The sequence below is a fragment of the Rousettus aegyptiacus genome, unplaced genomic scaffold (genome assembly GCF_014176215.1).
Source record: "Rousettus aegyptiacus isolate mRouAeg1 unplaced genomic scaffold, mRouAeg1.p scaffold_m13_p_6, whole genome shotgun sequence".
Taxonomy (NCBI): domain Eukaryota; kingdom Metazoa; phylum Chordata; class Mammalia; order Chiroptera; family Pteropodidae; genus Rousettus; species Rousettus aegyptiacus.
This window is the reverse complement of record NW_023416309.1, coordinates 76,608,873-76,635,064: the sequence shown is the minus strand read 5'-3', so window position 1 is coordinate 76,635,064 and position 26,192 is coordinate 76,608,873. Positions and strand designations below refer to the sequence as shown.

Sequence of the window (26,192 nt, the reverse complement as noted above, 5' to 3'; positions counted from 1 at the left end):
GCTCTGTGTCTCACTTTAAAACACTGTGCATATCGTCTGTTTTGGCCATTAGTTTGAGATCCCTGGATTATATAATACCAACATCTAAGCCCTCACTTAATATCTAGAATAACTAAAATGATGAGTATTTTTTAACAGAATTTTTGCCGTAATTTTTTCCATAGTTGGCCTAATATAGTTCAATCTCAGTTTAAGTCAACACTTACCTACTGTGTGAAAAAGCAAGATACAAACCTAAATAATTTCCGCTCCCAAGTTCACTATCCAATGAGGCAGATAGACATGAACACAACTATGTAACAGTGTAAATCATACTGAGGTAAATATTAACTTCCAAATATGGTTTATAGAAATAAAACTGGGGAAACATAAGGGAAAGGAATGCCTCTGCTTTGTTTCCATGTCTTGGGCTTGAAGCAGGATCTAGCAGGCCCTTTAAAAAATATTATCGTCATACTAGGAACCAAAATAGAGATTATGTGACTTTGTCTCGGCACAGAAATACCAACACGACTCACGCCCCAAACCCAGAGGGAGCCTACAAGGACTGTTCACGTTTCCGACAAGTATCATGCAAAGAAAAGTGTTATCCTCCCTGGACTACTAACCCGGGGGCAGGGACTCTAAGTTGACCCAACCCTGGCTTCCAATTGGACCCGAATGGCAGTAACGTGGTTGGTGGCGTCGAAGTGCAAAGAGCTTGTTCAATCTGGGAACATGAGCGCGAGCGCGCGCTGCCTCAGAGGGAGGCCAAGTGGGACTATTTTGGCGCCTCGTCCCGGGAGACAGGGGTTCCGGTCAGGATTCACGCTCTCTTTCAACAATCTCTTGTGACCCGGAGAATGGGGGCAGTTTGGTTAACTAGTAACAACACGGTCTTAAGTTTCTTGGCCCTCCTACCAACGCGACACGCAACTTTCGCCCACAGGTTCCCTTGCCTCCGTCAACCGTCGCAGAGTCAGCCCAGTCAGCTACCGGAAACCTCCTCGCCTCCGAAAAAGCGCGGGAAGTCGAGCCGTGCGCAGGCGCGCCTAGAACCTGCGCAGGCGCACCTCCGACCGCGCCCTGCGCCCCTTTCCCCCCTCCCCCCCTCCGCCCGCGCGCAGGCGCAGAGGCCACTGCTTTGGGGCATGCGCGTAATGGTGTCACTTGCTCCTTATAATGATAATGGTAGAAAGGTAGATGCCCTTCTCCCAAGAAAGATAACGTTAACACTGTAAGATACGAGACTTAGGGATGGCTCTACCTCTTTAGATTATTGCCCAGGGAAAAAAAGAGCAGAAAGAACCTGTTCTAGTCACTGATGAAGCTGTGACAGAGCTACTACCAGTCTCTGCCCCAGCTTTGGCAGAAAAGTGTGTCCAAGGCTGGTCGTCCAATCCTCTGCTTACACCCATGGTCATTTTATAGGTTCCAGACATAAGTCTGTAAAATGCTGGTAACAACTCATATTCTGTCTAAAAGAGAATGATTCAAAGGCCATGAGCCTCAAAACCAGGTCACAGGGAAATTGCTTGGTCTTTCTGAGTTTATGAGTCAGATGAATTCCAAGGGAATTAGAGTCGCCAGGAGGCTGGCTGGTAGGAGAGGTGAGGCCTAAAAGTGTTGAAAGGGAAAATGAACAATACGGGCACACAGTAAGTGCTCAATTTATTGTTGCCATTTATTGGGTATTTACTATAGGCCAGGGTTAGTAATTCTAGTTCTCTCTGGGTGTAAAGACCATGTTTTTTTTGTTGTTTTTTTTTTTTTGTTATCATGCTTTCCAACCATTTGAAGCCTGGGGTAGGTGAAGGGAAGAGGTACAGAGGGCACAGAGATGGAGGAAACGTTGTTAGTAAAGGCCTAGGACTATGAGACCATGAAACATAATAGTAGTTTCTTTGAAGATTAGGTCAAATAAAGGAGAGTGTTAGGAAATATAATTAGAGGCAGACTGAGATAATAGGGAACCTTGAATGCCAAACTTAGGAATAAGTCTGAAGATATTAGGTCTTCATATAATTTGGAAAATAAAAGACCTCAAACAAAATGTCTGTAAACACTTGTTTATCATGGTTCCAGAGAGGAGACTTAAAAAATTAATGAGTAGAAGCTTCAGGGAAGCTGCTTTTGACCTGATACATAGATACACATATACACACACAACACATACACACACACCCCAAAAATAGATTTCTCATTAGAGAGAAAGCTATAAACCCATTATGAACAACACCCTGTGCTACATCTGTAAGGAATATGAAATGAACATTGTGGAATCTTTGCTAGCAGTTTATAAACTTATCTCTTCTACCCCTACATTGTTCTGATTATCATTTATTTATTTCCACCTAGAAAGTTGGTCAGGATAGTGACAGCAATAAGATCAAGAGGAAGAAAAAAATTAAAATAGTGCAAATAGTTTGATTGCATAACTGCTGGACCACTACATTATGTATGAGACACTTTACATATCATAATGGAGAGAAGATCCTTTTTATCTCCCAATCATACTATTTCGGAAACAATCTCGCCCTAAATTTGTCTCCCACAGAATTTCTGGCATCGATCTATTGGATAGCCATGACTATAAAATTTTACTCTTCCTTTGTTTTAAACTACATTATTTCACCAATAAATCAGGCACTACCAACCCCACAAAACATTTGTATTGCTGGCAGTTATTAGGCTCATTCTTTTAAGTACTTCGAAATGTTAAATATTAAACCTAATAGTGAGATATTGACAACTAGAAAGGGTTCCACTTTGTATATTACTAGTTCTCTGAACTTTCAGAAAATAACTAGACTAATAAAAAAATTTAGTTTTTGTAGGGCTCAAAAATTTAGTGTGCTTTGGGAAATAGAGAGTTAAAAATCTTTCGGAAGTTAACTTGGTATAAGAGTATGAAAAGCCTCTGTTGCTCTAGTTCTAAGGAAATGCTCTCCTTTCTTCTAACAAGGCTTCCACAGAAGACAAACTCTGTACACAATAAACAAGGTAAGTATGGGAGAGAATTCATTAACTCTCAAGTTACTCATTTTGTACGTAAGGGAAACTTTACTTAGGAATACTAACTGTACTTCAAAGTGCTGATCTATTAAAATTTCATAAAGCAAGCCTCAAAATATGAGTCATTTGTGCCAGCTATGAGTAAATAACTGAAGCAGCATTTCTAGAAAGGCTAGGTCAAAGGACAGAATTAACCAGAAATGAGCAGAAAAAAGCCCATAATCAAGTGTTAATAATTTACCAAAGTTACTACTTTTAAAACCAAAGTAACTCAATAATATGACTATTATCTGTTTACATTTGTTTACATTTATGCTTGTTTTCAGTGTCTCTACACTGAATTGTTCAGTGTACATTGATGTGGGTAGAAAATCAAAGGCTACAGAGGCTTTTTCTTAGAACAGTCATTTTAATGTGTTAATTTAGATTTTAATCCTTTAAAGGAAGAACACAGGAACTGGCTCATTAAATGTTTTGAAGTATTCACATTTTATATTTCCATCATGTACTTTGTCTGTATGCTTGTTTGTTTCCTGAGCACATTATAGTGACTGTTTACATGAATTCCAGTCGAGTAAAATTAGAACTTTGGGGAAGGCCAAAAATAATATGGAGCACCCTATTGTTCTGTGGAAAACACAGGACTTAAAACTGAGAACCTGGGTCCCAGGCCAAGATTTCTCCTAGTACTGAGGAACCTTAACCAAGTTAATTAAGCTCTCTTCCTTTACTCCTGCAATGGGGATGTCAATACCTACTCCATCCTATCTTATAAAGTGGATAAATGAATAAATTAAGATAGCATATGCAGAAAAACATTATAGATTAAACCACTCTGAATTGTAATGATTTACTCTTGTACCTCCATCAACAATCTGGCATTACTAGTACATGTTTCCAGTACTTGAACACATTTGACTTGACAAGTGATTAAGCATGAAATAAAATTGGATTTGGTAAACTCATTTCTCCAAAGAAATACAATCATTTTAGTATTCTGGATGGTTTCCCCTAATAAGAACCCCTCTTGAATGACACATTCCAGTGGAGAGCCTCTGCTGCCAATAAATTAGATTTACTGTGTCCACATAAACTCATATAATCTGGTTAGTACATAGAACACACCCCAAGACATTTTCAAGCATGACAAAGACTTGAAAATTACTAACAGCTGCTTTTTCTTTAGTATTGAAGCAAAAAAGTGAGGGGAAAAAAATCCTAAGGAATTTGATACAGAATTACCAAAAGTTTCAATAGAAATTAAAGCATGTTTCAAGGTAGCGTTTAAAGTCCCAGAAATCATTGATTTGATTCTTATGTCTCTGATCATGAAAAAGCTTCTGAAAGAAAAGATGCCATTCCAGAGAAAGTCTAAGAGGATCTACCTTTGGCTGTTTATAGAGATGAAATTCAAATGCCCTCAGGTGATGAAAAGTACCTAAACTCATTTCAAAGAAGAAATGTTTTTAAAATGCAAGTGGAAATCTAACTATTGAACAATAACATGCTTATTATGGGCCACTTTATTTTTTTATTTTTGAGGATTAGAAAATATAAACTATTTTTTAAATTACTACAAGTAGTCATGAAAGCACCATTAGATGACATCTAGCTGAAAAGAATACAATTTTTATATTAGTATAAGGTGATAATTTATTATTGCATTTAGATCTACTAACCATTTGAGGGAGTTAGAAGTTTAAGTAAACAGCTGCAACTCTAGTTGCTCTCTGCATGGTTTAATCCAAATATGGTAAAGGGCAGGGCTAAAGAAGGGAGTGCCCCTATAATAAACAGGGCTCAGAACTCTTAACAGAAAATTAAAATGTACTCCACTGAAGAGAATTCTGCATTTTGTACTTTGGTTAAAGTCCCATTTAGATATAGATTTCTAAACTTTACTTAAGAAATTAAGTTTTCTTGGATTGTCTCTCTTCTGAATTGCAGATATCAGATTAAACTACCAAATAAAATGACTTCTTGTCACGTTTTTGAAGATCCTATAAAAAAGGTCGCTATCTTTGGAGGGACTCATGGGAATGAGCTAACAGGAATATTTCTAGTTAAGCACTGGCTGGAGAATGGTGCTGAGATTCAGAGAACAGGACTGGAGGTAAAACCATTTATCACCAACCCAAGAGCAGTGAAGAAGTGTACCAGATATATTGACTGTGACCTGAATCGAGTTTTTGACCCTGAGAATCTTAGGTAAGACTATATTTTGTGTTGTGTGCGTGTGTGAGTGTGTGTGTGTGTGTGTGTGTGTGTGTGTCAGAAAAGTGGTATATGTGGGAGAGAACATGTATATGTTTATGTATATGCTATTCATGTCCGTACAGATAGTCGCTATTGTGAATAAGATCACTTTCACTTTTAATCACACTCCGTTATGAATTACTTGGTTCTCTAAACTGGGTAAACTTTTTAAGCATCAGACTGTTCCTAACTGATTTTCTTTTTAAATGTATTCTATACAGACTGAAACAATAAATAACAAAGGTTTTTATTTTAAAATCATATCTTTAAAGAAACATTTATTTAGGTACAAATTTGTCAGCTTTCTAAGTGATTTGCTGCTGTATTTTTATGCAACTATGTTTATGGTAGTGCATAAAGTTCTAGTTAAGAAAAGTATAATGTTTTGATTAACATTTGTTTAATAAAAGTATGCAACCATAACACTCTAGGTATGTTATTATCTTTTGTCTCTGTTTACATTATTATAGCTACTACTGTAGATGTATAATTCTCTAAGTATTTTCTTTTTACAACTCCTTGCTTTCATTTATCTAAAAATATTATTAAACACCCACTCTTCACCAGACACTGTGCCAAGTACTGTAGGGGTACAAAGCTATATACAAAAATGGTTTCTACCCTCAAGGAGTTGGCGGACTACTAACTAAGATATAAGATGGGACAAGACCAACAAACAGAAAACTGCTTTATGTACTCATTTGCTAATAAACACTAATTTAAGTTTAGAGAGTTACTTAAATTTAATCTGACCACAGATCAAAAGATGGTTACTACTTCTGGTACAAATATGCCTCACATTATGAAATAGATTTTTTTCAAGGGCAGTTACACATTAGTCGTACTTTGTGTATCAAATCATATTTTACTAGCATAAATTTTAATTTCAGAAATGCTTTATCTTCATGACTGAGGTTATATCAACACTATTAAAGTTTATCTATTCACCTAAAATAGCTATTAAGTAACTCATATTACAAGTAAGAATTTGTTGAAGAATATCTCTTTTCTTTGACCTGTTAACTTCCCAAAAAACTCTGAAATAGACTAAGGTGAGTTTATTATTATTATTATTATTATGACCACTCAATAGTATACATTTCAGTGAAAGCAGTCTTTTAAATTAAATGCATTTTCTAATTTTTACATATAACACTATGCAGAGCCTAAACAGTTCTCTCTAAAAGTGGTTATGGAAATATATGGAACAGATATGTTCCTGTCCTTGCTGTCCTAATTAGCTCCTTCTCTTGTATTCTCTCTCTCAGTGATGTCACCATTACTTACAAAATCCCTAAAAGAAAATAACTTAGAGCCTTCTTTGTTCCTCACCCCCCATGTATAGTGGGTCACTACATCTGCCCAATTAGTCCCAAGTATTGAATAATTACAAATCTTTTGCAAATCCAATGCTCCTCTTCGTTTTCACTACCTTAGTTTATTTCTTCTGTGGACAGTTGGAGTAACCTCCTGAAGAATCTTTCTGTATCCAGCCTTACTCCAACCCTTCCTGCCATCAATTCTCTGTATGGTAGCAGCCATAGACATCATTCTAACATAGAAATGTTATCACATCTGTCTCCTACTGAAAACTCCGCAAAAATCTCCTATCCAGAATAGACAGACTTAAGTAACTTAGTAGAGTTGATATGCCCCTTAGGATTTTGCCCCTGCCTATTCTTAATATTAGGAAGAAACAGAATTTACAGTCAACTCCCTATTGGGAATCTTCCTTGGGACCTGGACTCCAGGCATAAGAAATCGTAGCATACATTATCTTTCAAGACTTCGGCCATGCCTCTGAGAAACAGGGTGGCTAATGGTTTATTCACATGAGGGAGAATTAGAAACAAATCAGATGGGGATGGGAGGACCTCATGGAGTTGTTTAATGAAATAACTTTCAAAACGCATATATGTCCATTAGGCGCTATGTCTTGTTGCACATAATAGAAACGTGAAAAGAGTGGCTTAAACAAATTAGAGTTTCTTTTTCTCAAATAGTAAGTCCAGAGGTACAGTGGCTCAATAATATCATCAATGCCACAGGTTCCTTCTATATTCCCACTGCACCATCCTTAGCCTGTGGCATTTGTCCTCACAGTTTTTGCTCCCTAGTGAAAAATGGCTCCTCCACCTTTTTGATTGCATTCCAGAAAGAAATTACTCAGGCACAAATTGTAGGTTTCTTGAAGATACTAGCAAAACTAGTCAGAAAACAGAAATGCATTGATGGAATTATAAAGAAATGGTTGAATGGTTTAATGAGGGAAAATAAATGTAAATCGTCATGCATACTAAGAAAAAATGTATCCTAACTGTTGCTGGAGGGGAGAAGGAGACAGAGACTCACCTGAAAATTAAAAAAAAAAAAAAAAGCTATTAACCCTATCTCAACAAAAAAATATATATGCATATACCTGCAAAATTTTTCATTTTTTCAGAGTTTACAGACTTGTCTATAAAGCTTGTCCCTGGACCACTAGTAGTTCCTGAACCTCAGTTAAGAATTCCTAATTAGATAATGTGAGCATTATCTAAATTTGACTATTTCGTGCACTAGAATTAGCTAGAGTACCCCAAAATGGTGCATTTGATTGTCTAGCCCCATAATAGTCCAGTGCACATAACTACTAAGAAACTGTTGATTAAATTAATGTATACATTTTGTTCACGGTTAAATGACAAATTCTGTTTGAAATGTCCTTCCTCAAATTAGCAATCACAGAATAGTCATGGGCGTATAAAGTACAGCATAGAGAATATGGTCAATAATATTGTAAAACTTATGTATAGTGCCAAGTAAGTACTAGACTAATCGAGGGGATCACTTCATAAATTATATAAATGTCTAATTGCTATGCTGTATACCTGAAACTAATGTACAATAATATTAAATGTCAACTGTAGTTGAAAAAAATTTTTTGAAGGAGGGGAGAAGGTGAAGGGGAATACGAGGTTGAAGTTTCCAGTTATGAAATAAATAAGTCTTGGGGATATAATGTACAGGAAATATAGTCAATAATACTGTAACAACATTGTGTGGTGTCATGTTGTTACTAGAATTATTATGATGACCACTTCTTTAGGTACATAAATGTTGAATAACTATGGTGTACTCCTGAAACTAATGGAATATTGTATGTTAGCTATATTTGAATTTTAAAAATTTTTAAAGGATAAATGAAACATTCAAAAGTAGCTTTAAAAAAAAAGGAAAAAGAAACGTCCTTCCTTTGGCCAGCCACAGAAATGAACTATTATTTGCTAGCATGCCAGTGTAACATTGCATAGAATCAAATGGAAGGGGAAATGTAATTTTTTATTTGTAAAACTTTCAAATACATTTCCACTTTCCTCGCAGGTTTTTCGTATTAAAGGTTGGCAATGGTTCCTTATACTCTGTGTTCTTATTATATATTAATGTTATCTTAGCCACAGATGTTGTTAATCTTTTTCTTTACGCTATTAACAGCAAAAAAATGTCAGAGGATTTGCCATACGAAGTAAGAAGGGCTCAAGAAATAAATCATTTATTTGGTCCAAAAGATAGCGAAGATTCCTATGACATTATTTTTGACCTTCACAACACTACTTCTAACATGGGGTGCTCTCTTATTCTTGAAGATTCCAGGAATGACTTTTTAATTCAGATGTTCCACTATATTAAGGTAATGTCAATGTTATTAATCTATAAGTTAGCATAAGACCTGTACTATTAAGTCAATTATAGATGGAAAGCAACCAGAAGAGGGTCGGGAGGGAGAGTCCGAGAGAGATGAGGGAGTGGGAGGAGCACCAGAATAGAGGTAGTGGTGACAGGGAGGAGAATAAAAGAGAGGAAATGAGTAAAATAATAAATACAGTGAATAAAATAATACAACATTTATAGATTCTTGTGTCTATAACATTATAAATCTTTTATCCAGACAGCCGCCAAATTGTAGGCTATTCAGTAAAATTAATACCAAAATTTAAAATGCTGTGGTTAAAGTAACTCAATTATAGTTTTAGGAAGCTGAAGAAATAGTCATTTAATGTTGACTAAAGACCAATTATAGAAAAGTTGGCTCTTTTTAGGCCTGCCCTTCTCTCCATTTGATTCAGCTACCCCAATATACATCAGTACTGAAGGATATACTAAAATGATATAGCTGATCATTTTAAGCTTCAGAAATCTATAAGATGAAAAATTCAACAATACAGTGCCTATAGCTAGAGAAAAATTACTAGAAAATAACAACCAAGCAAAAATACAAATAATGATCTGTACACTTATTTTTGTATAATGGCTATCTTTCTTTCCAGAGAGCTAGTATGATTTATTGGAAAGAGTTTGACCCATATACCCAGGATAACCTGGGTTTGAATCCAGACTTTTTTATTCACCTTGATAAAGATACTCAACTTTCCAAAATTTGCTTTCCTCTTTTAATAAAATTGGCTTAATACTACCACATACCCCTATGGTTATTAAAGGCCTTAAATTAGATAAAGTATTTAAAGCATTTAGCCTAATACCTAGCAGATAGTAAAGATTAACTATTATTTTTGTTTTCTTTGAGGTTTTGGCAATAACTAGATAGCAGTTCTGGTAGGAGATCATAATGTAGCTATTCTTTGTTGGTCATTGAAAGTGAGCTGAATGCTTTGGTTGCCAGGCACGAAAGCAGCATGACCAACATTGTTATCAAAAATAAGAGATCTGTCTTGAATTCTCATTCAGATAAGTGGAGGTAGGAGCAGTTACCCAGTATATGCAAAGACATGGACCACAGAGATAGAAACAAAATCCTTTAAGAGATCAATACTAAGCTAAATAATAAGTGTAACCAGTGATGAAAACAAAAACAACCAGATCCATTCAGAAGGAAATTTTATTTCATATTCTTTGATCATGGTTCTAGAAAATTAATGTATATTTTACCCAGAAAGTTATGTATAATTCTATTTTATATGTTTTATATTTTTATGTTTTCAAAGCTATAATAACAACATTGGATTTTAGAGTGCATTTTGTAAAGCTGTCATAATAATTTTAGTTGATCTAGTAAAACATATTTAAGGCATTATTGACTCTCTGACAGCAAAGAGAGCAAAGCATCTGGTCTTGACATAATAAGAAGGATGTTTTCAATTCTTTTCAGACTTCTTTGGCTCCGTTACCCTGCTATGTTTATCTTATTGAACATCCTTTCCTCAAATATGCAACCACTCGTTCTATAGCCAGGTATCCTGTTGGTAAGTTATATTTCCCATTGTCACAATCTAACAAAATATGTCCTAGATAAAACTCTGAGAAATTATTTTTGAAGAATATTTATACTTACCTTTCTTATCATTATGACTTTTATAATTGTCAAGTAATAAGCAAACTAATTCCAGGCAGGCTCAAAATATATCAAATTTCCTCAATTACATTGAACAGCTTTCTTCATTCCAGGAAAGAAACAATGAGCTGAGAAAACTTGAATCTTTTGTAGTGTACAATAAAAATGCCTGACTTTTGCTCCAAGGAAGACGTCATCCCTATCTTCCAATAGTGTTCACTATATAAACATTCTTCAAAAATAATTTGGAACCAAGGCAGGCAGTGTCTTGCTGGCAAGATGTGCAGAAACACAAAAGACCCATGGAAAATCTTCTCCCAACATCTCGCTTAGCACTTTCTCTGGAGTAGTCTCCCATAAACTGTTCATTATCAGTTCACTTGTTTGCCCTATCAGTTACTGGGCTGTGAACTCATCTTTACCCTCTGGTAACTCTCAGTATGCAAGCTTGCACTCTTACTTACCCTCTGAGACAGATAGTCTCAACTTTTCTATTATCCATTCTCATTCCTGAGTGACCTTTTGCATAATTATTTACAGACTACACTATAATCATTGAAGTTGCTGTCACAACTTAAAATCTTTTTGTTAGATCTCAGATGGTTCACTAAGAGCAATTTAACTTAAAAACAAGTTGTCAAACAATGTAAGCATATTTAAAGTTATCCTGGTTTTTCAATTATTGATACTTAAGTACATAATCAAGGGATCAGTTGGAGCAAGCTAAATATCCAAGTTCAGGTAATTATTTGAAACACCCCAAATACTAACCAATAAGGAATAGTGATCCTGTTTCTCTGTGACACCAAATAAAGCGTAAGATTTCCAAACCTTGAAAGAGCAACCTTTGTTTATGATGTTTGTGGGGCAATGCTGCTTTTAGCTAGAATAAATATCTACTGATATGTTTGGCAGCTTTTAATTTTGCAGTATATATTTGTCTACCTATTTTACTATATTATGATTTAAAATTTTTCAACAATGTTGGAGGAAATTTAAAGGAAAAAAAGACCCCAAAATCTTGTAACTCTAACACAACTCTTTCATTTTTTCCATGTTCTCTCCCAGTCTTTATTCATTATGCATATAACTTATACACTTAAATGTTCTGCCTTTTGGGGAGGAAACTAACGTTATGTCTCAAATACCTTCCATGATGCAAATGCTCTAATCTTTCACCAATTTTTAATGATGAAATTCTAGGTCTTGATATATTAAAATGTTCAATTTTATAATATATTCTAATACTTACATATTAGATACGTAAGAGATATATGACTATCTCTTGTTCTGTATCTAGGTATAGAAGTTGGTCCCCAGCCTCAAGGGGTTCTGAGAGCTGATATTTTGGATCAAATGAGAAAAATGATTAAACATGCTCTTGATTTTATACATAATTTCAATGAAGGTAAGTAGTGGGTAGGAGTTTTTACCTTAATTGTGTGTGTGTGTGTGTATGTGTGTGTGTGTGTGTGTGTGTGTGTGTTTGATATATCAGAAAATGCAGATGAGAGCACACGTAGTGATTTAACCATGAAATGTTGAAATAGCAATTGTTACCTAGGTCAAATTTGTCGTGCTCATGATATTAGGTGCTTTTTAAAAATTTCATTCATTTCACCTCAATGACCAGAATAGACACATTCAAGAAAAACAGTTACAATTAAACTCCCAAAATAAAGTCCTTATTTTCCTATTAAACATCATTAAAAAAAAAAAAAGAAACAATGAGAAATACAAATATCCAACAAACATATGAAAAGATGTCCAATAATGCTAGTAATCAGAGAAATGCGAATTAAATAAGAAACCACTTTCTTCCATTAGAGTAGGAAAATATCAAAATTTGATAGTACTAAGTGCTGATAAGAATGTAGAAAAAGGGGATGACAAAGACACCCTGGGATGCTGGGAATAATTTCACAGTATCCTCCTTTGAAAATGCACAAATCCTATGGCCCAGCAATTCCAGATCTCAAAGAAACACAAGCACATGCACACCCAGCATGTCATATACAAGGGTGGTTATCACAGCATTGGTTGCGACAACAAAAAACAGAAACAACCTGAATATCCATCAGTTGGTCAACAGTTAACCTAACATGGTAACGTCTTCAAAATACATTGCTGACTAAAGAAAGCAAGTTGCAGACCAAAACATGCAATATACCAGTTTTCCTCAAAAGAATAACAATAATAGCAATAATAATAATTAACATGTGCTAGAATACATATACATATATGTGTTAATGTACAAGAAAATTTCTAGAAAAAACACATCAAACCAATAACAGTGATTACTAAGGAGGGGAGGGAAAACCAGGTTAATTATGTTTTGTTTTCAAAAAGAATGATGCATTATTTATGTAATTGAGAAATAATTTAATGTGGTAGGTATATGAAATGCTTTGTGCTAACTCATTTATTCAGTTAATCTAAAACTGCAGCAAAAAAAATAAGTTTCATTTTTTTAATTATAATTAAAAAATTTTTAAAAGGCATCCTATGTAAATAATTATTGCAACAGCCTGAATTCAAATTGTCATTACTAGTGACAAAGTTGATGAATAGTTCAGTGTCCATGGCGGGTATAATTCCTTAAACTCAGATTGTGTACCTACTGCTATCCCAGAAATTTTTTCTCTGCTTTGGAATCTTTTGATTCCAAAGTCACAAAGACTGAAAATCAGCTTTTAACCACCTTTGTCTGAGGACAGTTTTCATACTGTCTAATGGGTCTGGTATTGGGAAGGTCACCACTTATCCACAAGAAAACCTTCGAATAGTAAGTGTGGGACTACAATATGTTAAGAAGTGATACATCCAAGTAGAAAGCCACAAACCTGAGTGGGAAAACATGGTTTCCAAAACACAGTCCATGGATTCCTCTCACAGGCATGGGGAATCTAGTAGCTGTCCTAGTAGCTCAAGGAGAGCCACCCCCTACCTCTGCTTTACCAGAGCAGTTTTTCTGTTTCATTGCTCTTCCATGTAACAGTTAAGCAAAGGATTCTGAAATTCAAAAATTTTAAACCACTATTAATTAAGACTATCCAGCTTAGTGGATTTTTAACTAACATAGAAAGAGAATCATTATCCAAAGAATGCTCATTATAACCACCTAAAGTCACTAGAAATGTGTAAAAGAGCTCCACCTTTGACTCTATGCTATTCAAAATTATTATTAATGACTTGGATAAGGACATAAGTGACATGCTTTTATGTAAGTGATACGTGGTAGGAAGCCTCCAGGAAAATATCCAGTTCAGAAGGTGGATCCAAAAATTCCTGATAGTTTTTAATAATTGTCTAAACCAAATGTTCTAGGTTAACTACATCAGGAATAAAGTTTTGCTTTTATATTTAAAAATCCCAGAACAAGGGAGGTGATAATCTCTTTTCTGCCTTGGATAAACAACTCTGTGAATAAATGTTGAGTCTAATTTCAGGAGGAACATCTGTAAAGTAGAGGTTAGCCAAGGTGAGAGTTAAGAATGTTGAAAAGTTTGAAAACCATAATAAGAATAATCATTAAGATGCACATAGAACTTCAGTTTAAAAGTACCTTCATATATAGCCTCATAGATGTGACCACATATGAGCAGTGATTGATAGAATTCAGAATAACTAAACTGACAAAAAAAGAAGGTTAAGGGCAATTTTATTTTAGAATTTCAGAAGTATTATATTGGAAAGCAATTAGACACGTTTTCTGTGACACAGAGGGCAGAATAGAATCAGTGGGATAAAGTTACCTAGAGACAAATTTCTAGTTAACAAAACTGGCCAACAATATAATGGACCACACTTTGTGTGACTATTCAAGCAGGAGTAAGACGACCATTGGCCAGAAAGATATGGAGAATACCCAGGCATCAAGGAAATTAGGCATTCACGGCTCCTCCAACTCTCAGATGCTGAGCAAAAACATACTCTTTTGTTTTCTATTACTTTTCCTTTCTTCCCAATGGAACTTCTGGTTTAAAGAGATGACACCTGATAAGTTTCCATCTTTACCTTAGAAGATGTGATAGGTTGTTAAAATGCCACAAATTCTTCCCTTCTCTACATTTCTGTCCTTGCAATGTGATGTTTTAGATCCTTCTTTCATGAGATGGAGTCTATTTCCCTGTCCCCTGAGTCTGGCTTGGCCACGTGACTTGTTTTGTGCTATAGAAGAAGCTTAAAAGGGACTTATACAATGGGTCTCTCTCTCTCTTGCTGCCCTTGGGAACCTTGTAGTGTCATTATGTGAATCAGTCTACCCTATCCTGCTGAATAATGGGAAGCTATGAGGTGGAGAACTCAGACATGCTAGCCAATAGTCCTGCAGCTCCTGCTGACAGCCTGTCAAATGCCAGACATGAGAGTAAGGCCATCCTAGGTTATCCAGCTTCCAGCTAATCTGCCAGCTACCACAAATACATGAACAAGCCAATCAGAAATAAGCCAACCCAGCCTAAACCAGAGGAACTGCCTAACCAACCCACAGAATCATGAGCTAAATTAAAGGGCCATTGTTCTACACCACTAAGTTTGGGGTAGTGTGTTATGCAGCATAAGCTAACTGATACAGCAGAAGTAATCACAGGATCTTCACATTTCAACCCAGGCTACACTTTCTACTCTAAGGATGAAGGAAAGTTTTCCTTTGAGTTGCAACTATAGCACACCATGGGCCATGTACTGGATGAAAGTTCATCCTGTTTGCTCAGAGATTGCCTGGTATACATGTAAATTACTTTTCCCCCCAAGTTTCTGCTCATTGGTTTTTTTCAATGTTGCTGCATCTTTGGAAGTTAGACTCCACTGTTGGCAGACTGCCTGCATCCCAAGATCTCACAGCTCAGGAGCTGTCCAAGTGTTTAATGTACTTAGTTAAGAGAAGGATGCTGATGTCACCTAACCTGCTGGAAGTATTCTTGAGGATATGCCATCATAGAATCAGAGCTGGAAGGGTCTCCAAGGTAAGTCGATTCAAAACCTTTGTTTGACAGGTAAAGAAAGTGAGCCTCAGGAAGTTAAGACTCTTGCTCAAGATTACAGGCCTTGGAGATTAGAGGCCAGGTGTCCTGATTCCTGGTCCACACAGGCTTTTAAAATTCTGTTTTCTTCTTCCGTCCATCAGTGTACTTGTGGACAGTGTGTTGATAGGAATAATTTTAGTGTTGTTTATGAATATCCTTAACTGAAATAGTGTGTTCTCCCTGTGAAGGTCTGTCTTCTTTTTTCTCAATCACAATTGACATTCAATATGTAACTGTCTGTCTTCAGTTTTTGTTGTTCTTCCCTTAGAGTATAAAATTCCTTTATTTCGGTTGCTATATATACATATTGTTTTTGCCATAGGAAAAGAATTTCCTCCTTGTGCTATTGAAGTCTATAAAATAATGGAAAAAGTTGATTATCCACGGAATGAGAGTGGAGAAATTGCTGCTATTATCCACCCTAAACTGCAGGTAACATTCGCTGTTTCTTTAAACTATTCAAAATAATGAGGCCCACATTTAAGTAGAGTTTCACAGAGTTTCAGAGTTCCTAAAGCATTTTATATACATCAGCTCATTTGCTGTATTCTCAGACATGCTGCAGTGTAGGTAAGGCATGCAGACCTTCACTCAATAAATATTTATTGAGCTTATCCTGTGCTGACTCTGGGGATACACCATTGAACGTGGTCTATATTCTTGTGGAATTCATCATCTAGATATACTAAAGTCTAACATATGGTTTCGAAATGAAGATAACCAGATGTTATAAGCGAATAAGGAGGCAGGGAGGGGTGGTTCGACAAGGCCTCTCAGAGAAGGGGAAATTCCTGCCCAAGTGCAATGAATAGGAATTATTATATTTATTTTAACATAAGGAAACAGAGGCTCAGAAGTTAAATCCTTCTCATAGCCATATATTTATCAATGGCAGATCCAGAGCTAATGTACTTCACAGTTGACCACATTGCTGCCTCCTCCCTGTGATCACCACTGAATAAATTAGAGCAAAACAATCAAAACCTCTTTCTCTGAAATGTTTTCTGCCACCATTCCCTGACATCTGCTCCTTGTCTTGTTTGGACAAGGAAGAAAAGGCTCTTGGGAGAGTGTAGGAGGTTTGAATCTAGAAAAAGCAGAGGTAAGAGCAGGAAGAGCAAAGCTTCCAAAAAGCCAAAATATCTGTTCCCATTGTGAATATCCCACACACCTTCAGACCTCAGAGACAGAAGAGACCTGGTGGATCATCTAGTTTGGGGCTACACATTGCCTAGAGAGCCTTTTTAAAAATAACAATACCAGGACCCCACTCTGAGACAATCTGATCTTTTTGCCTGAGTCATCAGGGTGGAAAACTCTATTCAAACTCCTATTTAATGACCCTAATAACAGTCATTTAGACTTATAACTTAATAAAGCAGCCTGCCCCAAAATACAGATTAGTGGAGCAAATTCTGCTTTGCGCCATAGTGGGATCCAGGTGAAAACCTAAAGAAGGAGCTTTAGGCAATGTTTGAAAGGAAAGAAAAATAAAGATTGGGAGAGAGAAAGGAGAAAAGCGCTACAGGTAACAAAAGTAACAAGTACAGAAACAGAGGCCATGATGACGATGTGGTAACCAGCTACGACACAGGATTTTTTGGTTTTATATTCCTCAAGGATCCTTGAGGAGAACAAAACTCATCCTGGGGAGGCAGAGAAGTGAAATTAATAATATCAGTAACAAACAGGGTTAGTGGTAAGTCTTAAAAAACAGGAAGGATAGTTTTAATAGACATTAAAGAAGGGCTCAGTATTTTACAGGAGAAATTGATTGGTTAATTATTTTCATAAATATATTTGAATGTCTGTCTCCTAAGCCTGTTCTGGGACCTGAGATTCAAGATAGCCGAGGTCCCTCATGGAGCTTCCACACTAATAGCAGAACGGAGCATGAATACATAAACCAGATCATTTCAAATTGTAGAAAGTGCTATAAAAGAAATAAACAGAACAACAGAGTAGAGATTAACACTGGTTCCTATTCAGTGGAATCATCAGAGAAAACCAAATCTGAGATAAAGGCGCTGAAGCTAGAACCTAGAAGGTGAGAAGTCAGCCACTTGGAAAATTGGTGCAAAGGCCCTGAGGCTGGAATGAATTTGGAGTGTTTGAGGAACATCAAGAAGACCTGTGTTAATGAAGACTAAGGACTAAACAGAGAAGACAGGAGACCCTGAAATGAGAGACACAGGCAGATTTTGCTCTAAGCATAATGGTTCTTAATCAGGGATGTTCACTGGATTTATCTAGGGATATCCCCCCAAATGCCTGAAGCCTATCATAAAAGCACTTAAAGCAGTCTTCTCAAACTCAAGCCACAGGAGAATCACTCGATGAGCTTTTTTAAAATCCTGATTCCCAGGACCCATCCCCAGAGAATCTGATTTAATTCATAAAGGTGGAGACGGAAATCAATTTGGGTCACCAGGTGGTTTTTCTGTGGCTCAGGTTTGTGTAGCACTGCACTACATCAGAATCTCTGCAGGTGGGTTTAGCGTGTTTAGTCATTCTGGGGTGTGTCTCTGACTGAAAACCACTGGTTCAGAGCAGTAGTTCTCAGCAACGCAGTCCTATAGAATCACCTGGGGCTTAAAAAACTAAAAACAGTGAACTATAAATGAGCAGCATGAGGGAATTGGGGGACGTTTGTGATAGAATTATGTGTTTTGATTACACAGTTATGCGATGATATGATTCTATGGTGCGCATTTGTCAAAACTCATAGAATACACCAAAACGGATGACTTTTTTGTACGTAAATTTTTAAATGTTGCCTGAGCCCCGCTCTTGAGACTCTGATTGGATGTATCGGAGATGGGGCTAGTCTCTCTACTCCTCTATCTTTTGTAAACATCCCAGGTAATTACAATGTGCAGCTTGGGTTGAAAAAATTGTTGTAATGCAGCACTTCTCAAACTTTAATGTTGTGCATGTTAATCTCTGGAGATTTATTAATCTTTAGAAGATGTTGACTTAGTAGGTCTGCAGAGGGAAATGAACTCTGCTTTTCTAACAGATTCCTAGTGCTGTGCTGCTGCTGCGAAATGTTAGAAATGCAAACTCTCAGGCCTCCCCCAACCCCAGATCTATAGAATCAGAATCTGCGTTTTAACAAAATCCCTACATGATTTTCGATCACATTAAAGTTTGGAAAGAGTTGCTCTAGGTTTCCTGTGGGATGACAATATTGGTGTTTGATGGGTCAAAGTTCTAAATTCCTGGTGTGGGACCTTTCAGATAACTTAGTTGTTATCATAATGTAGGGACACATATGAAATACATCCACCCTCCCAGCCCACATCACATCTCTCACCAGTCTCCATCAGAATAGATCTCCTTGCATGCACAATGTTACTCATTTTTATATCCCCGACAGTACAATGTCTTGCACACAGAAGATTCATAATGGATAGATCCTAAATTTTGCTGAACAGAATTTAACTTCAGCTAGCAAGAGACAGAATGTACGCCGAGGGAGACGCACATTTTATTTTGCCTTTTAATATTACAAATCTCTTTGGCAATGTTCTAGGCAAACTCGGTATTAAAGCAAACTCTAATAGTTATAAAAATTAAAAGGAGAACTCTTAAAACTGCTGCCAAAATTAACTATTCAATCTCAATTTAGTCCGATCACTCACATGCCTCTCAACATACCTGTCGAGCATTCCATTTAAAAGAATACAATACTATGAGTTGTTAGTTGTCTAAAGCCTGACATAAAATTTTAAAAGTAGGATAAAAACCAAATGTAATTGTATTTTAATTGTTTTCTGAGAGGATCAAGACTGGAAACCATTGCAACCTGGGGATCCTGTGTTTTTAACTCTTGATGGAAAGACTATTCCATTGGGCGGAGACTGTACTGTGTACCCGGTGTTTGTAAATGAGGCTGCATATTATGAAAAGAAAGAAGCTTTTGCAAAGACAACTAAACTAACAATCAATGCAAAAAGTATTCGCTCCTCTTTACATTAGAAATCTAGTTCACTTGTTATACAGTATCTTAAAAACTCTACTAGTTTGTAAGCCCCCAAAGGGCAGGATTATGCCTTATTCAATGTGCCTTATTCATATTCATAGTACCTAGTCTGTTGTCTTGCACATAGTGGGCATTCAGGCAAATTTCTTGAATGAATTAATAGATTAATGAGTATCTTTTAAAGGTATCCTAATTGAGTATATAGCTTATTCAAAGAAGTGCATTTCTTATTTCTGTATAGTTTTTTATACATTATACTTTGATATTTTAACATTCTTAATAACCTTTAAATTCAAATTTTAAAATTGAAATCGATACTATATACAAAAAATTGTTATTTTGAGCATAGAATTAAATGTAAGTTTTCAAGTAATATAAATGCTACAGAAACCAATGGTGCCAATTTGCTATTTTTAAATTTTTCATATTTGAATGAATAATAATGTATTAAGTAACCAGCCTATAAACTTTGGCAACAGTCATGATATCCATAGGAGATTTTTATACGCTCTTTTTGAAGATGAAATGTGAACAAGAAATGAGGGCTGATTGTAAAGGTGACATTATGAATAAATCAAAAACTGAATGGTCCTTTTCCACAGACAGACAGTAACCCACACAAAGCCACAAGCATCGCTGCTCTGACATGTCCACTTGTTCTGTGCTGACCTCAGGGAGCTGAGAGTCTCTTTCTGATGCCTCACATGCCCCTTGAGAAGCTAACATTTTTCCCCAGCTTGGAAAAGTTGGAAGAGGCATATTCCTCACAATTGTCACTTCTCCTTTTGAAAGAATACACTTACCCTCATTCTCAACCAGAATGTGAGGATGACTTTGGACTACTTCAGCACAGGTGGTAAAGATAGAAATGGCAGAGAGCAGTGGATACTAGTGAAAATGTGACCCAGACCTATGGTTCTGGTTCACAATGCATTCTTTCAAGAAATTGTCCAAGTCCTAAATGCCCAAATTCCTCACCTCCCATGATTCCTCTCCTCTAAGGATTTGCCTAAAATGCTGCTTCCCTCCCTCTCCGGCCCCTACAGGAGCCTCTCCTCTCTTCTCCCCTTAGCTCACTGCAGTCAGGTAAAGAAAATTTTTATCCCATGATTTGGACCAGGAGGAACCCATGTTTATGGTTTCAAATATCTTTGCCAAAATCATGTCAACATTATCTAGAACATATATCTCAACGGTTCAGTTTTTCCAGAGAAGACTCCATTAAGCCATTTTCATCCCATATTCAGTGTTCTATAGAGCACAAATAAATTGTTTCTAATTTTTTCAGAACTTATTTTTGTACTTTAACAAAATTATTTTCATGGGAATTAACTCTCTTCCTTCTGAATTCTGTAATAAATATTCGACCGATCAATCAGTTTTTGTAATAACAAGTTTTACCAAGTTTCCTTCTCCCACTGTGAATGTTCCTTTGTGTTTTATGTCCAAGTCCAATTTTTCTGGGTCAGTTTTTTCCAGGGTAAATTTCAGCAAGAATACCTTATTCCTCTATCAAATTTTAGTTATTTATAAAATTTACAATGTGCAATTTAAGCCATTGTTGTTTCAGTATTTGTATTATTTCTTTCACGTCTCATTTTCTCTGACCCAATACTTACAGCCTTCAGAGTTTCTAATTAAACGTGATTAAAAAAAAAATCTATCACATAATGCTGTGTGGCTTTAGCCACTTTTAATTTTATTCCACTTTGGTTATTTCTAACAGTCTACAGACTTGGTTTTCTCATTTATAAAACAGGGATAACCATATTTACAGTACCCCTCTCATGGGATCATTGTGAAGAATTAGTAGGCTAATGCATATAATCACCTAGCACAATGCCTAGCACAGAATAATAAACCATTCAAGTTCAAATTCCTAACACAAAAGGCCCTTCATGATCTTCCCTTCCCTCCCCCATAATCTCTCTAGATTCGTCTCCCTACAGGTCCTCTCTGTTCCAGTGTTCTTTGTGTTGTTTGATTCCTATATGCCATCACATGGATTGGTCCTTCCACTTAGAATTTTCTCCCTTCTTCCTCCATCCTTCTCCCACTCAATCCTCACTCTAGCTAATTCCTATTTTTTCCTTCAAAATACAACTCAACTCTCATTTCATCTATAAAGCCTTCTTGACTTGTCCCTTTGCCCCTATTTCCATTCCATCTTGAGAACATAACCAGTGTCTTTTTTAATGTCTGCAATCTAAAAAGTGCCCAATAAAGTTTAGTTGAATAAATATATGTGCTCAAATAGTCCTTCTTCACTGAAAAGTCCACATATTATGCCAATGTCCCTGCCTTCTTGTTGCTTTCTTTCCCAGTGACTTCCTGAGTATTCCCATCTCCCAAGTGAAATTCAATCCATTCCACACTCTTCAGACTGATACTATGTCCCAAAGGATAGTGGCGGTTGGGGGTGGTGGGGAGGAGGGAAAGGTACAACCTTTTCAGCCTGCAATCCCATACAAAAACAAAAAAAAATTTCACATTTGGTAATCCCCCTGTATAAAAACATTAGTGGTTTTCCCTAACCCTTGATATGAAATCTCAAAGCCCCACCACAGCGAGTGAGACAAATCCTGTGGCTCTGGCCTCTGCCCATCTTTTCAACCCTATCTCATGTCACTTGCCCCCTTGCTCCCAGTAATTTGTCCACATGGACTTCTACATCCTCAACTGCACTGAGCTCCCTTACTCGTTGGGGTCTTTGTCCACATTGTTCCCTCTTCTTGAAATCCTATCCCACTTCCACATATCATTTACTTGGATGACACTTACTCCTAAATGTGACTCAGGCTAGGCTAGACCACTCTATTTTTTAAGCCCACTGATACTGCTGGACTAGCATTTACCAGTAAACTTCAGAGAACCTGGGTCTTTGGCCCAGGAAAAAGCACTGCGACCTTTACCTGTCATTTCATCTCTCTCCGAGTCTCCATTTCCCCCACTTATTAAATGGGGATATAATACCCATCAAACCTACAAAACTGTGTTATTAAGATAATCAGTGCGAAGGAAAGAGTTTTATAAATGGTAATCATACAATCTCAAAGGTCGAAAATTGCAGAATACATTTTGGAAGGTAATTTTTCACAATATCAAGAGCCATAAAAGTGTTCATACTCATTGACTTACATACCTCACTCTCAGAATATATCCTACAATAGGGGTTTCCACCCTTTTTCTGTCAGTCCATCCAGAATGTTTCCATGGATGGCACATTCCATTCCTAGATCATTGGCTGAAGCCTATTTGAACTAAGATGTGAATTATGTACAAATCCCATTTCTTGCCATTTGAGAAGATGCATCCCAGTAAAAGATGTTATTCTGGGAATCATTTGAATTAAGTAAATAATTCACCAAATGCAGCATATCACTTATTAATAAATTGTTTGCAAGTTCTGCAACCCATCAAGACCCAGCAGTGTCTTGGCATTTAACTGAGAAGGGTTATTATGAAATAACTCAAAAGAATGAAAAAATTCATATACATATGAGTTGGGCAACAATGATGGTAATAAGCTCAGCTCTTCCATATCCATTCCCTCATTGCCTCCTCACAAAGGTCCTGTGTGATGGACAGGAGAGATTTATACTTTCTAGTCTCCAGGTGGAGCCATGGTTTTATATCCATGCAAAATAAGATGAGAGTTGGTAGGGGAGCCAGCAGGTCGTGATGGGTAGAGCACAACTCGGAAGTCATATGTCCTGAACCACTAACATTTTCTGGCTGTGATTCCTTGGACATGTCATTTAACTTCCTGAGTCTCCTTTAACTGAAACTGCTTACAGAGTTGTGGAGTGGTTCCAGTGGGATACTAGATATGAATGCACTTTGAGATGTAAACTCTGTACAAGGATGACATGGCTTAGTGTCCTGGCTCTGTCCCTGAGCTGCGACCAATAATAATGCTTCAGGTACAAAAAGAAGCCTTCCCTTTATCCACTCATGTCAAGTAACACTCTAGGATTTCTAGTAGGCCTTTATATTAGCACACCTAAGACGAGGACAAAACACGATGATAATATGGCAAAATAAATATTTATTAGGAATCATAAAAGCATTTCTTCAATGGCACTAAAATGTTCTTACTCTATTTATGACTTCTTTCTTGAACATAATGTTTCATACACACTAAGAACAAGTATGTAAATTAGAATTTACAAGGATCAAACACATTAGATGAGAAGAAGGTGACAACTCTGTGTTTGGGACCAAGATCACAGTAAAAATAGATAAATCAATGCAGAAATCAAGTATGGCCTACAGACCGGGGTGATGGCTCATCTGAGCCCTGCCCAGAGTGACAGGACACAGTTGCCCAGGCCTTGAGGAAGAAAAGGAACATCAGTAATATAGGACTCTAACAGGCAAGAACCTTCTAAGAGCTTAATGACTTCACAGTACAACTTCAGACACCTTCTCCCTTATCCCAGGGAGGAAGGTAAGCACCATTTTTATTCTAAACAGATACATCATATAATGTCTAGAATAATGGATTCTTTCTGAGGCAGAGTTTAGCTAAAGGAAAATTTCCAACCAAAACCATTATCTGAGCATGGGATATCCCATCCTTGGAAAATGCCTTCCTCTAAATTACTGAAATGTAAATTATGGAATCTTGATACATCCATGGATTCAGTGTTGGGTATGAGTGTGTGTGTGTGGTTTTATGCACACCTGTATGCATACTAGAGTTTTAAACCTGTCATAGAGATCATAGGGACAATGTAGACTGCCAACATGAATCATCTGAGCAAAAAGCCCTAGCCCCCTGACATGTGCCAACCATGAAGCAGGCTCAAATTTACTAAATAACTGTGCTAAATCTCTCTCTCTCTCTCTCTCTCTCTCTCTCTCTCTCTCTCTCTCTCTCTCTCTCTCTCTCTCTCTCTCTCTCTCTCTCTCTCTGTGTGTGTATGTGTGTGTGTGTGTGTGTGTGGTCTAAGAATCAGAACACTCCAGCTTCAAAATCTCTAATATGGCTTCCTGTATGACTTTAAACAAGTCCACTTCCTTTACAAGCTTTAGCCTCTAGGTGTAATATAATATTGCTTCCCTTTGCCTTGGTAAACTACTTAGGCTCAGACAATCTAGGCTAAAAGCCTTTGGAAGATGAATGTCCAATACAGAAAATGATCCTGCCAACAAATTCCATCCAGATCCACAGAGCACAGCTTCCATACATGTGAGAAGACAAAGATCCCATTACTGATTTCTATTTGCCTAGCCTTCCAGTTTTTGTTCAAGCAGGGAATGGACATGGCTTTATTCATTCATATCCAAGTCAAAACAATTCTGGAATTCCCAGCTCCAAACAGTGTAGAGCACAGTGCCATGGGTCCAAATGGCTGCCCTTCCAACAAGAACATCTGTTCTAGATATATGTAAGTAGGTAACTCCAGATACAGGATGCTGATCTCAAGGCTAAAAGGACCTTAAAGTTTATCTGACTGTGATCTTTAACAACATCCCTAATAAGTGTGTAACCAGCTTCTGCTTAAACATCTGCAATACCTGGAGCAGCTGCTGGATTGAGTTGAACCAAAATTTTTCTCCCTGAAATTTCCAACCTTTGGTACTAGTTCTGCCCATCTGGAACACATCAGCTCCTCCTGCTTCCATGACAATCCCCCTCATATCTTCCCTTTTCCAGAGGACATGCCTAGTCCCTGCTTCCCTGCTCACACTTGAGCTTGGACTGACCACTGCCATTTAGAACTCTGGTTGGCTCTTGAGTGAGCTAGGAGTGCAGGGGCTGCCTCAGTTTGTGCAATTCTCAGGCTGCATCCTCAACCCATCCCATTTCTCCTTGACCCAGCTGATCAGGGGCCCATGTTTCTCCCCACCCAAGTAAGCTGGCACACAGAACAGTCCAGAGCAGAGAATCAGGCCCAGAAGGACTGCCTGGCCTACACACCTCAGTTTGCCTCAAGTCAAATTAACTAGCCAATTGCCAAGTTGTCTAAAGGCCAAATTTATTTTTGTGCCTCTTAAAATTAAAATTCATTGTTAATAGTTTTTATGATTCTACCTCAAAAATTCCTGCATGAATCCTTTTACCAGATAACTGAGGCAGAGTGGATTTTTGGGTTGCTTAGGCTCTAGTAACCTAGAACATTTCTTCCATCTCCACTTTACCTCTGCCCCCAAACTGACTCTGTATAATTTCAGGGGGAGAAAATCAGAGGACGAGGGTCTAAAAATAAAGCCCATGTTTTGGCATATGCTCCTTTCTCACATACATTTTCCTCAGCTTTCAAATTCACAGTTAACAAAAACATTTAATACCAGAGCATTCAGGTATTTTGTTAAATTCCTCCAATGAGAAATACTGGTGTATAATAGTAACCTCTGAGGTTTAAGACCATATAAATAGAGCAGCTGCTATTTCTGTTTCAGATGAAGCCACAATCCCAGCTCGGAGGCATGCATTATTGGAGGGCCAGGACAAGGAAAAGAGCCAAGCTCTTTCACCCAGATCTCGGTGGCCCTGCCTGGAGTATCTCATATGGCCTTTTGTGTGTGTAAAGAAAAGCTTTTTGTCCTTGCTTTGGCCACCCTGAGGCCAAGTACATAATACTTACAACCAGTT

At 37.1% G+C, this 26,192-nt stretch overlaps 2 protein-coding genes across 5 annotated transcripts in view; one reads left to right on the top strand and one right to left on the bottom strand.

Moving 5' to 3' along the window:
- SPATA22 (spermatogenesis associated 22) overlaps positions 1-26,192 on the bottom strand; it is a 42,164-nt gene that overhangs the window by 15,417 nt on the left and 555 nt on the right. The gene's annotated exons all lie outside the window — the stretch shown is intronic.
- On the top strand, positions 4,802-26,149 carry ASPA (aspartoacylase). Of its 3 annotated transcripts, none has more exons than XM_016138857.2 (6): positions 4,802-5,202; positions 8,725-8,920; positions 10,397-10,490; positions 11,880-11,987; positions 15,929-16,038; positions 26,000-26,149. In XM_016138857.2, the coding sequence occupies exons 1-6, from the start codon at positions 4,967-4,969 to the stop codon at positions 26,126-26,128; spliced, it is 873 nt and encodes a 290-aa protein (XP_015994343.1). In that variant the 5' UTR covers positions 4,802-4,966; the 3' UTR covers positions 26,129-26,149. The 3 variants fall into 3 exon arrangements, with proteins under 3 accessions (XP_015994343.1, XP_015994342.1, XP_015994344.1); XM_016138856.2 differs by lacking the exon at positions 26,000-26,149 and adding an exon at positions 19,390-21,831 and having other exon boundaries at positions 4,803-5,202; XM_016138858.2 differs by lacking the exon at positions 26,000-26,149 and adding an exon at positions 16,502-19,283 and having other exon boundaries at positions 4,803-5,202.

Excerpts from the sequence above, each read along its gene's own strand:
- ASPA (XM_016138856.2), top strand. The coding sequence starts at position 4,967 with ATGACTTCTTGTCACGTTTTTGAAGATCCTATAAAAAAGGTCGCTATC. Across the intron at positions 8,921-10,396 it reads AGATGTTCCACTATATTAAG|ACTTCTTTGGCTCCGTTACC; the intron begins GTAATGTCAATG and ends AATTCTTTTCAG. Across the intron at positions 10,491-11,879 it reads TATAGCCAGGTATCCTGTTG|GTATAGAAGTTGGTCCCCAG; the intron begins GTAAGTTATATT and ends TTCTGTATCTAG.